The sequence below is a fragment of the Actinia tenebrosa genome, unplaced genomic scaffold (assembly GCF_029948245.1).
Source record: "Actinia tenebrosa isolate PJP-AT-01 unplaced genomic scaffold, QUT_ActTen_1.0 PGA_scaffold11__36_contigs__length_13525064, whole genome shotgun sequence".
Lineage (NCBI taxonomy): Eukaryota > Metazoa > Cnidaria > Anthozoa > Actiniaria > Actiniidae > Actinia > Actinia tenebrosa.
Window position 1 is genome coordinate 7817978 of NW_028292571.1, and position 13786 is coordinate 7831763.

At 36.9% G+C, this 13786-nt stretch overlaps 2 protein-coding genes across 3 annotated transcripts; both read right to left on the bottom strand.

The window, feature by feature from the left end:
• Positions 1-424: 424 nt before the first annotated feature.
• On the bottom strand, positions 425-3687 carry LOC148912435 (52 kDa repressor of the inhibitor of the protein kinase-like). The gene is made up of 2 exons (XM_089027399.1): positions 986-3687; positions 425-782 (listed from the first exon to the last, which is right to left on the bottom strand). Exon 1 carries the CDS (start codon positions 3161-3163, stop codon positions 1256-1258), a length of 1908 nt encoding a protein of 635 aa, XP_088883525.1. The 5' UTR covers positions 3164-3687; the 3' UTR covers positions 425-782; positions 986-1255.
• Positions 3688-3973: 286 nt separating this feature from the next.
• LOC148912436 (uncharacterized) lies at positions 3974-11012 on the bottom strand. 2 transcript variants are annotated; one of them, XM_089027400.1, is made up of 3 exons: positions 10860-11012; positions 8219-8499; positions 3974-5399 (listed from the first exon to the last, which is right to left on the bottom strand). In XM_089027400.1, exon 3 carries the CDS (start codon positions 5281-5283, stop codon positions 4024-4026), a length of 1260 nt encoding a protein of 419 aa, XP_088883526.1. In that variant the 5' UTR covers positions 5284-5399; positions 8219-8499; positions 10860-11012; the 3' UTR covers positions 3974-4023. The 2 variants fall into 2 exon arrangements, with proteins under 2 accessions (XP_088883526.1, XP_088883527.1); XM_089027401.1 differs by lacking the exon at positions 8219-8499.
• Between the last annotated feature and the right edge of the window lie 2774 nt (positions 11013-13786).

Genomic DNA, 13786 nt, shown 5'->3' on the forward strand with positions numbered 1-13786 from the left:
TCACTATAAGGCTTTCAAGGGCTTGCAATGCCTTATTATCCGCGTACATGACTTATACATTTATTCTCTTGAAATTCAATAAAAATAATAAATAAAAAATATAAATAAACAGTCGACTTTCTTTGAACGACCACTCTCGCCGCGACCATCTCCAGTAAGCGACCATTTTTTGAAATTCCCGTTTTGTTCCCCATATAAACTCTGTAAAAAACTCTCTCTTAAGCGACCACTCTCGTAAGCGACTGCAACCACCATTGCGGTTCAAATTTTGGAATTTTTCATTGTTTTTCCTCTCCCGTAAGCGACCACCCAAGAGCCAGTCAATGCAGATCCTTTAACAATAAAAAATTGAAGAACATAGAGTCATCGGGTATTAAAAACCCGACGAAATATTGACAATTATACTACTGTAAGCATATAGCACAGTTTACTAAAACCAAGAGAATATGAATTAAGAGAAGGAATTCCCGTGCCCCATCATGTGCACACTTTGATGCTATTTTTAGAATCTATTCTAAAAATATCATCCAATGATATCATTTATTTGATCGTTTGTTAACGTTTTCTTGTGCTTTTCTGACAGGGGTGGATCCAGGGTAGTTCAGGGGTGGATCCAGGGTAGTTCAGGGGTGGATCCAGGGTTTGGACATGAGTAGTTTACTCTGAATTTATACCCAACCCACCATACCCCTATTAGTTATAAACTGCCTAAAAGGATACATCTACCATAGCATGCTGTCTGCAGTCAAGATCCTTGTACAGATTTATCTCAGTTGAAGAATCTAGCACATCAAAGGACATCATGTGAAAAAAATGACATCAAAAGTATTAGTATGTAAAAGTACAATGCAAAATATATGCTATTAAAGGAAAAGTGGCATGGCAGCAAATTGAATACTTTATGAAAGATAGAGAACATACAATCACAATATCAGTGTACTAGAATTTACATGTACTAGCAACTTATACAAAATGAATACATTACCTTATTTAGATTGAGGTGTTCCACTATAGATGAATTCATTGCTGAGTTCAGTTGAGAATATGTAAAGACCATTCAAGCTTAATTAAAACCCAGTGAACAATATTATAGATTTCAGAAAAGAATAAGTTTTTAAAAATTCCACCTTGTTCCTGTACTGTTCCCCATCAGTTTAAGGATTAAAAATCAGATAATTATTAATCCAGATGGAACATAACTCACAAGTACTCTAAGAACACTGGAGTGGTGGTCCAAAAAATATTATATAAAATATTACTGTAAGATATTCTCCATTCTCATTCGTCTAGGATTTAAAGTAGCAAATAAATCTATTATTTCCTCAAGATCTAAGTCCATGTCTCTGTGGGAATGCATCAGTGCCAGTCCATTCATTCTGTCTTGAGCCATAGTATTTCTTAAGTAGTTCTTAAGATTATGGAGGGTTGAAATGGACCTTTCACAAGAAGCAGATGACATAGGGATAGTTATAAGGATTTGAAGTATGGTATGTATATTAGCATAAGCAACATTGTCAATGTGCTCAAGTGTCCCTTCTAAACTATCAGGGATTTCCTCTCCTAGATCATCTTTCCTCATCCACATTCTCTCCCACAGAATAAGTTCTGCTTGTAAACCTGCATAATTAGGTATATCCTGGCTATAATGTTCACAAAAGGCTAATACATTATCTTTCCAAACAATACCAGTGGCCAGCATAATTGATGGAATAACTGAAAGTGCTCTGTAGCAAACAAACACATCATCTTGAAATCTGTTGTTCAGTTGTTGGACTATATGGTCTAGAAAAACTACAGTTAAATTTGTCCTATAATATTCTTCAGGGTTTCGGGCTGCAGCATTGGCTCTGTGAACTTGTCTCTGAGCTACTCTAGGCATGGTTGGTTGAACTGAAACTTGACCTGCTAAAGTGACAGCTTCCTGGTAGAGTGCATTGTGCCTGGCATCAATGTCAGTTCTCATCTCTGTTAAGATTGACTTTAAAAGTGCAAGTTCATCCTTTGCCTTGAGAAGATCCATTGCTTTCTTTTGTAATTTGACAGTGAGAGGTCGGGTTAAATCTAACATGTGTCTAACAATAACAATAGCAACAATAAATGAAAAAGTTATTGCATTCAGTAAGGTCTGTGCATCATTTCTACTAGGTCGATTCCAGTCCCCAGTTCCAAGATCATTGTTGTTCATTGATATGTCTTCAAGCGTAGCAACAACAGGACGAAGAAGTTCTACAACTCTGTCCATTCCTTCTATTCTTTCGATCCATCTTGTTCGGCATACATTTATCAGAACAGTATGGTTAGCTTGAGGCATTATCTCTTTAACCTTCATGACCAAATACTGCTGTCTCTTTGGTGAATTGTTAAAAAAATCAGAAATTCTTTTAACAGTATCCATCATGTTTCTAACAAGTGGTTGTTGGCATGTGTCAGCAACACACAAATTCAGCCTGTGGTTCATACAGTGAACATAAATTGCTTTGTCAAATTCATTTCTTATAAGTGTTGAAACTCCATTCAAGCAACCTGCCATATTGCCTGCCCCATCATAACACTGGCCTCTGCAGTCGTCCATAGAAAGTCCTAATTCTGCTACTGCTGTAAGTATTTTATCTTTGATGGCAGCTCCAGTTGTTCCCTCATCACAAAGAGAAAACCCAATAAATTCTTCTCTAATTATATTTCTTGAATCAAGAAATCTTATCACTAAAGAAAGATTTTCTTTGTTAGAAATGTCTGCAGCTTCATCTGCCATAACAGAGAAAAACTTACTGTCTCTGATTTCCTTTGACAAACTAGTTAAAATGTAAGAACCTACTGTTTCTATCATCTGATTCTGGATGGTTTTAGAAATGTAAGTTGCATTTCTGGGTGCACTTTCCAGGTGATTCTGCAGTATTTGATCACCACTCTGCACTCGAAATTCTAGCAGAGCCTGAAAGTTTCCTGATAGACTAGCATTTGTTGGGTCATCATCGAGTTGACCCCGGAGAGCTATGTTGTTTCGCCCACAGAAAATTATCGTTTCAAACAAAGACTTAAGGACCGTCCTATTTCTATCGATTTGCTGTTGAATAATATTATTCAACTGCTGATCTACTGGGACCGCTTGCTGCCTCATTGTTTTCAAAAAGTTATCCATGGCAATTACAGCAAAATTGTGCATCTCACATTTACCGCTGGCGTGTTTTGTAAGTCTCGAAGCCGCTGAAGTCCAACATGTGAGTGGGGACTTCAACAACTTGTCTAATTTATGAGCATTTCTACCAGATTCTACTCCAAACAAAACGCAGGGAAAACAAAATGCTCCATCGAGATATTTAGAGTATGCAAGCCAGGGATATCTTCTAAGCCATTCAAAGACAAACTTACGAGGCTTTCTATTTTCTATTGACAGTGGGAAATCAAAAATCTCACCTGGTTTCCACACACTCTCAATGAACCCCAGCTTATTGTGGTGATGAAGAGCCAATTTCTTTAAAATTCAAGCCAATGTCGAAAGGAGAACAGTCCTCCCTCCTGCAAATCGGGTCGCCACGCATTGTAGAATATTCCTTCGTTCAAAGCAAGTCTATGACTCTAATCATAAGAACGAAAGAGACCCAACGGGGGTAGGTCTAGCTTTTTATAGTTTTGCTGGTAGTTTATGAGGTAGTTTGCAAAGTAGATAGCCAATCAGAAAAGGGTTTGAGTGGTTTCCAAAACGATCAATGTGTTTCCAGCCAATCAGAGAATTCTTTGAGTAGTTTACGATCGTCACACCGGCCTAGCTCTACAACTACGCACGCTCACCCCCTGAGGTTCTATTTGACAAAGGCTGTTTTCCGATCGTTTTCCGATAGCATTCCGATGCGTACCGACGGAGATATCCGAAACCCGAAATTTTTTGCGGGAATCGGTAATAAATCGGCAGAAATGACGAGATTACTCATTTTTGTTTGACTTTTCCTTAATAATTAACTGAAAAACAACCAAGTGAGTTGTTTCTAGAAGTTTCTAGAATAATGTAATACACATATTTTGACATTATTTAGAAAGAAATGTGTAGCTTTGAAAAAAATTGAGTAGTTTACGGAAATCACGTAAACTACCCTGGATCCACCCCTGGCAGTCATCACACTTGTATGGTTTATCGGCACCTGTATGAATCAGCTCATGTCTCTTTACATCATTTTGTCGAGTAAAACATTTATCACAGTAGATACATCTGTATGGTTTGGCTCCTGTGTGACTAACTTCATGTCTCTTTAAATCAGTTTTTCGTGCAAATGACATGTTGCATCGGGCACAGTTGTAAGGTTTTTCCCCGGTATGTGTACGTTCATGTATTCGCATATGGGAATCAGTTAAAAATGCCTTGTTACACTGTTTACATTTATACGTCCTTAACCCTGTATGAATACGTTCATGTTCCGTTAGTGAACTTTGTCTTGGAAATGCTTTGTCACATTGTTTGCATTTGTATGGTCTGACACCTGAATGGACATGTTCATGCAAGCGAAGTCCATCCTTTCTTGCAAATGCTTTATCACAGTGTATACACTTGTATGGTTTATCACCTGTATGGATACGTTCATGACACTCAAGGTGGCCCCTGCGTCTAAATACCTTGTTGCAGTACCTACATTGCCTTCTGTCCGTTGACTTCAAACCGGCAAGGATAAATTCTTCATCCTCTTCTATTTCATTGCTATCACTTTCTGACTCGTTAGTGGCATTGACTGCAAATTTATAATTTTTCACATGATTTTGAACGTGTTTGAGGAGAGACCTTTTCGTTTTAAACGTCTTTTGACAAAGTGGACACACGCAAGACTTTTCACTGCAATGTGTTTTAAGATGATCATAGAACGCATCCGATTCCACGTGCAAATTGCACAAGTTACAGATGAAGTTTTTGCTTACGACTTGCTGCTCAGCTATTTTAGCTTCGTTGCTAGCATTTTGAGGTATTTCTGCATTTTTTTGGCGGTAATCATTTCTTGTAACATTTTCTGTATCAAGGTCTTCAATCACTTGCAGGTCACTGCTGTCTACATGCATCACATTCAATATCAACTCAGAGTCTTCTGAATGATTATTGAGCACAAAATTCATACTAAAATCAATCTCACTACCATTATTTGCCTGCTCAGAGAAAACTTCTTTTGGTTCTTCTTTTATTAGGACTCTACTTTCAGGTGAATTGTTTCTATTCGTTTTGTCTTCCCCCAAACCATTATCTTTATTTCCTTTATTTCCTATCGTATCCTTTAATGAAATGCTTGTATTTTTTTCCATCTCCATTAGTTATTTCTTGATCATCTTATAAATCTTCAATTGTGTCAAAATTTCAATCTTCAAATCTGTCATGCGTTGCAGACACCAACATCCGATCACCAGTCAATTCATTCCCAAGAATGCTGCAATGTTAAAATATTTTTCTTACAAAAAAAACAAAAATACTTGAAAATTTATTGGTACCATGAAACAACATCTGGGCTGATGTAACAAGGGCGGATCCAGGGTTTTTTGAAGGAAGGGTCTTGGGGTAAATTTTGTTCGCAAAGGAATCCCAGTCGCATTTTTACCACAGGAAGCCCATTTGACCTCAGGAATGACGGGGGGTTGTGACCCCCCTGACCCTCCCCCTGGATCCGCCCTTGTGTAAGTCAGGGCACGGCTAACTCACATGTCAAACTCTTAAACAACCTCTGGGTGGATCTAAGTCAGTGCACGCTTAATTTGAACCCAAGTCGAGCCCAAGTCCCAAAGGTGAGAGGTGAGTGTACTACTGGGCTGATCTATGTCAGGGTATGGTTACTCAAAAATGGAGTTAGAGGTTACTGTGCATGTTGGTTTTGCAGAGGGAGCTTGAAAAACTGCGAAAAACCTCCAAATCAATTCTAATTTCTATTCACATGCTATGCCAAGTCCTGGAACCAAACGAGAAACCAGAAAGGTGAGTGTACTTACTGACACATGACATGACATGCTTTAAAATGGGACCATATGCCCAAGCTTAATGAGTAAACAGAACAATTCCTCTTGACATAAAGTTACCCCAAATCATAACAAGTGTCCCTTAGACTTTTAGGTAATACATAATATATATTTAGGCACTGCCTAAAAGTGGAGCTTCCGATATGCAAGTCACAGGGAGCCCGATTTGATTGAATCTGAAAGGTAAAAATAAAATCTGGGAAAAAGTCTTCAATATTTTTTATTCGAGATGAAGATAATGTCTCCCATGATAAAAACCATGCACAAAAATTGAATTGAAATGCACTACATCGTTTTCTTTGAGCGAGTATACTCTCCCACTTCGGAATTTTGTACACAACTCACCACCACCCCCAGGGGCTAGTTTTGTTCTTGTAAGATTTTTTTCGACAGAATTTTCCAAGGCTGACAGTTTTAGGCTTTGAATCTCTTTTACTTAATGAAAAACGAGAGAGAACCACAGATATTCCAATACAATATCAGGTTTAGAGAAATTTACCTTTGATGTCTTTAATCGAACCCCAAATTTTTTTATATATTAGGACAAATCAAGACTATAAGCTAAAAACAGACTTGAAAACTGGTCAAAATGGGGTGAGCAAAAAGTAAGCTTACTTACGCTTTTTACGTAAGGATGTTTTGGTTTTTTATGAGTTTTTATGTTTACATATGAACCATATTTTTACCGCAATGAAAATATAAAATAATTGCTTTGGTAGTATTATCAAATAGAAAATTTTGTTGTTAGTGGCTTGGAATAATTTATATTGACAAAATGGATTCATTATCATACACTTTTAACTACATTGTTAAAGTGCTTATAAGCCTTTGCACAATATTTTCAGAATTGATTCTTTAGATAGTGGATAGTTGATTGTGAAAATATTTCGTCATTTGAATGTCGGCTCTTTGAGATACGAAGGTTTTTATTCCCAATATGTTAATGACTATGACGTAACATAAGGGATCATTTAATATACAACACTGCACTCGTTCTGGATTACAGTACCTTAAAAGCATCACCCTTTTACTCGTGACTCACGTAAAGGTTCTTACAAATTTGTTTTCAAAAAATGTCCAGCGTTCAGTATTAAAAGTTGCCACAAAATAACTCAAATCCCTTATGTTACGTCATAGTCATTAACATATTGGAAATATAAACCTTCGTATCTTCGTAAGACCCGACATTCAAATGGCGAATTATTTTCAAAATCAACTATTCACTATTTAAAGAATCAATTCTGAAAATATTGTGTAAAGGCTTATGAGCACTTTAAATAAATGCTTAATTAAAATTAAAATTTTGTGGTTACAAGATCTGGTTCCACACTAACTGGTCAGTATTTATGCTTATGCTCATTATTCATTTGTTTATTGTTATTTGCATAATTTGTAAGTTATTTGTCCTTAAAGGGGGAATAACATGAAAATCGTCCAAATTTTTAAATTCAGCCGAAACTTCTACTGGAAAGAGCCTTAAAGGTCTAACAATCACTGGTTTTTTTTGATATTCGGATGGGAAGTATTATATTTTTGCAAATTTTTTATAGTGAAGTCATACACTCAACACTGCTCCATAGATTTCTTTGCATTTTGTAACTAAAATATTTTCTAGTTTTATACTCAGTATTGAAGAAAAGATACCATTAAATGATTTTAACCACAAGTTATGTATGTTAAGTCCCTAAGAGGACCTTTGGGCTTAATAGAATTAAAGTAAAACATTAAGTTATTTACAAAGAAATGTATGGAGCAATCTTTACTGTTGAGTGAATGACGTGGCAGACACCTATGAAAATTCATAAAAATATAATACTTCCCATTGGAGTATAAAAAAAAAACTTTAACCAGTGATTATTAAACCCTTAAAGATCATTCCATTGACGTTTCAGCCGAATTAAATTTCCAAAGATTTTAGTGCTAGTCCCCCTTTAATACTCCAGTTTCGAATTCTCTTTGCTCAGTCTTGGACTTGGTTGTGCGTTGTAATATTCAGTTATTCAACCAAAACCCGTGGCATTTTAATCAACTCGTATCGTTCCTTAGTGCGTACATTTCTTACTATACAATGGACCTTAATAAAACAAAAGAACACATTTGTACACAATCAAGGCTAAGACTGAGCAAAGGTGAACTCGAAATGGGAGTATTAAAAGCCTTGAAAAACAACTTGAAATTTTTGGTCATCTCAGAGAAAACCCCAGATTGAATCATGAGAAACCTAAGAAAGGCTACTCACATTTAATGCTGGGTCTGAAAATAAATTCCAAGACTCAAGAGGTGAGAGTCCAAAGTAGGGAAGCACAGGTGGCATGGGCTGCCGTTCATCAATGTGACTGGCTGTTGTCGGTGTACATGTAGTATGTGAGTAGAATTGTGTGCTGGTTCTTTCCTGTGTTTTGAGGATTTTTCTACAGGTTCTCCGCTTTTTCTCCCTCCTCACAATTCAACTTCCAGGTTCCAATTTAATCTTTGGGCTTTCACTAGTTTGGAGCCTTGCTTTTTTGTAATTGTTCCACTCTGTGAAACAACAGACAAAGCTTATATCAAAATGGCCGCATGCCTTTATAATATTGTATATTAAAATATACAATATTATAAAGGCATGGCGGCCATTTTGACGTATTGGACATTTTAAAATGTTTAGCACACCAAAATGGCTGCCATGCCTTTAGGCTTATTTATGTAGAAAAAAAAATTTTTTAATGCTCATTTGCATTTTTCTTTTCACCTTTTTAGTATAAAGTACTGCCTTTTTGATAAAAAACATTTTCTCTAAAAGAATTATGGTTGAGATTTATAACTTTCCTAAGGCCCTATTTATATGGAGAGAAGTTGTCCCTTGGGTCTTTCAATGACACAGAAAGCCCAAATGGAATTGCCCTATTTCACTATGACGTCACTGCTTGTTTATGTGGGGGATAGAATCGCCAAATCCAATAGAAAATCCAACAAAATTTGCTCCTAGCTAAACAGTTTAATCTACAATGGCCTGATTTTCAGATATAATATGTGTTAATATGTACTAAAAAATATTCTGAGAGTTTGCTGGCTATTCTACTTCTCTTCGAGGATTGATACAGGTTTTAGAACAATTTTCAGTGAATTTGCATTGATTTGGCCCCCTCCGACGACCATGATCTTTTGCGTAAATTTGTTGATTGGTCTTCCTGTGGTAATGACGTATGCTGACGAATACGGTTATCCGCGAAAAATAGCGTGGGCTCAAGTAAATATCAGAGATGGCGGCATATATAATATTGACGGGGAATGCAACTTTTTCAAACTTTTCAACAATGCTATGTCAGGTTGCCAGGGCCACTTGGGTTGCCAAATTATTGCTAATGTATGCGTTCAGGTCAGCTTGGCCAATGAGCAGGGCATCTTATCTATGCCGTCATCTTTGATTTCGTACTCGACTGATTATAAATTTGCTCTTTGATTTTACGAAAGTTCAACAGTTTGTTCGCTGCAAGTTCACATCTTGGTACGAACTTTGGGACTTGAAAGTGAGATTGATTAGCGATCTTTCGAGCTGATAATACTGTAGCTTCAAAATTTCATCACAGCAGAAGGATAAGTTACTCGAAGTTCTGGATACAATTTTCAAAAACTATTTGGTTTAAATATGCAATTATTTAAATTCTTGGAAGCAGAATAATTTAAATTATCGATTGATTGATCTCGTACTTATAGTGCTTCATTGTTGTTGTGGTTGTTATTGTTTTTGTTTTTTGATTTTGTATTTGCATTCTGTTCTTTGCCTTTATAGCTTTAAAGTAAGACTGTTAATAATTGCCAGACAAATATCGTTTGTACATGTATTAAAATCTACTTATATAATTGTAATTGTAGTAATCTTTATTCGCCAAAAGATAAAGGCTTGCTGTTGCCTTTTACGCTAGGATGAAATCAAGTTTTACGACTGACAAGACGATGAAAATTTTATCACTAGTAACCAACACACGGAAATCCTTTTTACGGCCTCTTTATTGCTTTGAAGGCAATAATTATTTTGTGTTTGGAATTTTTCGGTAGCAATGCCAAAAAATGAATGCAAAGTGATTGCCTTTCTTTCTCTCCTCTTTTATAATTTCCTCCAATAAAAAAAGTTTTGAAGGCCTGTATTTCATATAATATAAAACACACTACATCCAATACTAACTGAAGAAAAAGCCTCTGTTTGACTAACCCAGACAAAGCATAATTAAAAGAAAAAAATTATGCAACAAAATTAAGAAACAAAGTGACGGCATTTTGGTTTCCGGTATGCAAATGTTTGAAATAAATTATCTTCCAGGCTGTTTTAATTGCTAATTTATGCTAATGCAAGGCTTTCACGATAAACAGCTGGCCAAAAACACCATGATGAGCATGCTACAAAATGCATTGGTAATTCCCTGTTGCTGATTGGCTGAGAACCAGATTTTTAAGAAACCGCATGCGCGTCCATACCACAGGAAGACCGATCAATGAAATTATGTACCACAGGAAGACCAATCAATTAAATTATGTACCACAGGAAGACCAATCAACAAATTTATGTCTGCCGTGCTCCCTTGGTTTGAACTGCCTTGTCTCAAGATGTTACATAATACCAGCTGAGATTACCAGCTGAGGGTAGGAAAGGGAGCTCCAGACTTGACTTGGACGACCGAAAATAATATCAATTGAGCTAATTTTAAGATCTTAACTTAGATATACTTATAACTAAGATTTAAATCGAATCGTAATTTTTAAGCTTATCAACGTAACGAAAACGACCTCAAAGATATAAAACATTTAGAGTTTAGTTAGCTAAAGCATATGTCCAGTCACTTTTAATCTCGAAACTCTGTTCCAATCAGCCATTACACCACAACACATCAATACTGACTTACCTAACGTACCAGTTGACGAGAAGACAGCCTGATCTTGGGTGGAAAATCAACGAAATTTCAACGTTCAACTACAACTAGGCAAATGACTGTAGGATTGAAATACAGAGAGAGACTGGACGGAACACAGCGAGTCCACGCAAAATTTTGAATAGACTTTTCCACAGTCTCTCGCTCGGCCGCTGCGCTCCCACACGGTTATCGGTGAATTATCGGTGTAGATCACTGTCGATCTGATGTATATACTCTGACAAGGGAGGAAACTTCAGTCGCCATATTTGAACAAACAACTCACTTTAAACCACGATTTCATCGTCTTTTAAACCTCGAACTCCACAAAAAACTTGATCAAAATGATCCCTACGATGGGGGATTCATTTATTTAAAACTCTTTTGGCTCTTCCTACAAGATTTCTATGAGTGAAATTTTTGTGCAGAAAATTTTTCGCTTGCAGGAAAATTTTCTGCCATTTTATGTCAAAGTTACTACTTGCGTAGGAAAAAGATATAACTAGCTTAAAACTAGTGTGAGCTGCTTCGGTGTTTCTAATGAAACAGTAATGATGAAAAGGTAAATTATACACCGTGAAAAGATGAAAAAACTTACTGTCGTTTCGGACGCTAGTCCTTCGTCCGACGAAGGACTAGCATCCGAAACGTCAGTAAGTTTTTTCATCTTTTCACGGTGTATAATTTACCTTTTCATCATTACTACTTGCGTAGGACTCGGGCGAGAACGAATTTCGTCCTTACTTACCCTCCCGCACAGGATTTTTGTAACGTGTACACGACTCACCACCAGCCACCCCACAGGACTAGTTTTGTTCTTGAAAAATCGTTCTGACAAAGTTCTCTGTGTTCGACAGTTTTTCGCTTTTTTGGTTGGTTTTACTTGTCAAATGAAAGATAACTACAGATAACTCAACACGATATCAGGCTTAGGGAAAATTGCAATAGAGTTTTTCTAAATCTTCTGTATTTCACAGTTTAAAACACATGGGTCTGTTTTTTATATGCTAATGATATGTTTCTATAGTTACGCTAATTATGAGTACATTTCTCCGTGCGAACCAGAGCTGACAGAGTTTAGCATATTCAGTACAGACTAGACACGCGCCAAGTTCAAAACGTTCAGGCAACATTAGTCGTTTGCTCTACTCAAGTGTAAAATGAATGTGGAAAAATCTACCATAGATGGAAAGTCACCTAAATATTTGAGTAAATTGTTAGTTATGATAACGTTTCTAGTAAAAAAAAATAAATGATTTACCGCGAATTTTCTTTTTCTTTCATTATAGAACTAAGAACTCAAAGCTGCAGTGGAAATGGAGCACATGCTAGAAAAGACGCCATATCAGATGAGGAAAGAATCTTATATCGACAGGCCATTGCGGCAATTGGGAATGATTGGAGAAAGATTTTAGGCTTCTTTGTAAAGCACAAGGAATTGTTAAATCTGAAGATGTCAAACAGAAGTACGCAACTGCGTTTAAAAACATCGACAACAAAGATGCTGTCAAGTCCATCAGAAACCGTCTGTCAAACATTGGTAGAAAAGTAAGAGATGAACCAGAAATACGCGAACGAGAGGAACGAAACGCCAAAAGCATGAACAACATGACTGCCGAAGATATAATCGTGAGAATGAAGAATGTTCAAGCACAGGACAAAGACGACCCTCTATGTAACTCATCGAGGTGTGCCGGATAGCGAAGCGGCAGATCAGCTGCATCAACCTGGAACAAGTTACGATACTCTCTCGTGTGACGATGAAATATTTGGTCAATCATCAGAATCAGGAGATAGAGCAGAAAGTACCGACACACTAGATGATGCCGAGATGCATATAATGACTAAGAAAGCAGACGAAAAGAAAAAGAAGAAGGGCAAAAAACCAGCTAAAAGATTGAAGAAAGGCGAAAAGGCCAAAACCTTAACCAAGAAAGCCGATGAACTTATGTACGTAGGTTTGAAGGCCGCAAAGCTTCATATGAAATACCTCCTAAAGAGCGCACAGGTGCAAGGGATGGACATGAGTTCCAGCAGCTCGGAGTCAAGTGCCAATTAAATTCAGAGATAAATGGGTCAATAATGCTATGTTTTTGGTTTTTGTTGGTTTGATACCTTGTAATCAAACATGTCATACAAAAATCTAGTACTAAAAGCGAGCTTACTTTGTGTCACTTAAATAGTTTTTGTTAATAAACGATTATTATCATCATTTTAGTTAGTCTATTGTCGAGGGAAAGAGATAGGTGCGTCCATAGAGAATTATATGATAGGGTGGTATCATCAACCCGTGAAATCTGTTTTATTTCCATCTTGATTCATTCAATTAGACAATTGAGAAAAATTCTGATTCAAACTTGAATATGACTCTTAGATTGTTCATTTAATTCACGTATAAAGTAAAACATCCAATTTGTACAAAGAATGGAATAAACCATGAAATTAAATGAGAATTGAAAAGCATGCAAATAAGCCTCGTTTATTACTCGTTTATTACTATTTGTATCACGGATTTAGTGCATGCGCTTTAACTCAACAGTTGATAGAGTGTAATTATTACACTTCAACTAGACTCGTACTTTTTTTTTTCACGGGCCGTTTAATGATAGTCATCTCCGGTCATGCATATGACGTGTCCTTACAGTGAGTCTATGAGCATTTCTCTCATGCGTGCAATAAGGTGCCTTCTTCTATTTGTAAATGCGATAACGACGTCAGTGACCAAAGGACTGAGGTATCTCCTCTGACGAAATTGCCCGTGACGTCCAGGTACACTACGGTAGATGCGGACATCTCCTATACGGTGCTCTACATGTACTCTGATGCGTCTGTGGTCACGGCTTGCTTGTGCTTGCAAAGCGTTGTAACGCCCCCTTATCCTACGGAAAGGTGTGATGAGAGGATATCTTGAAGGGTAGCCA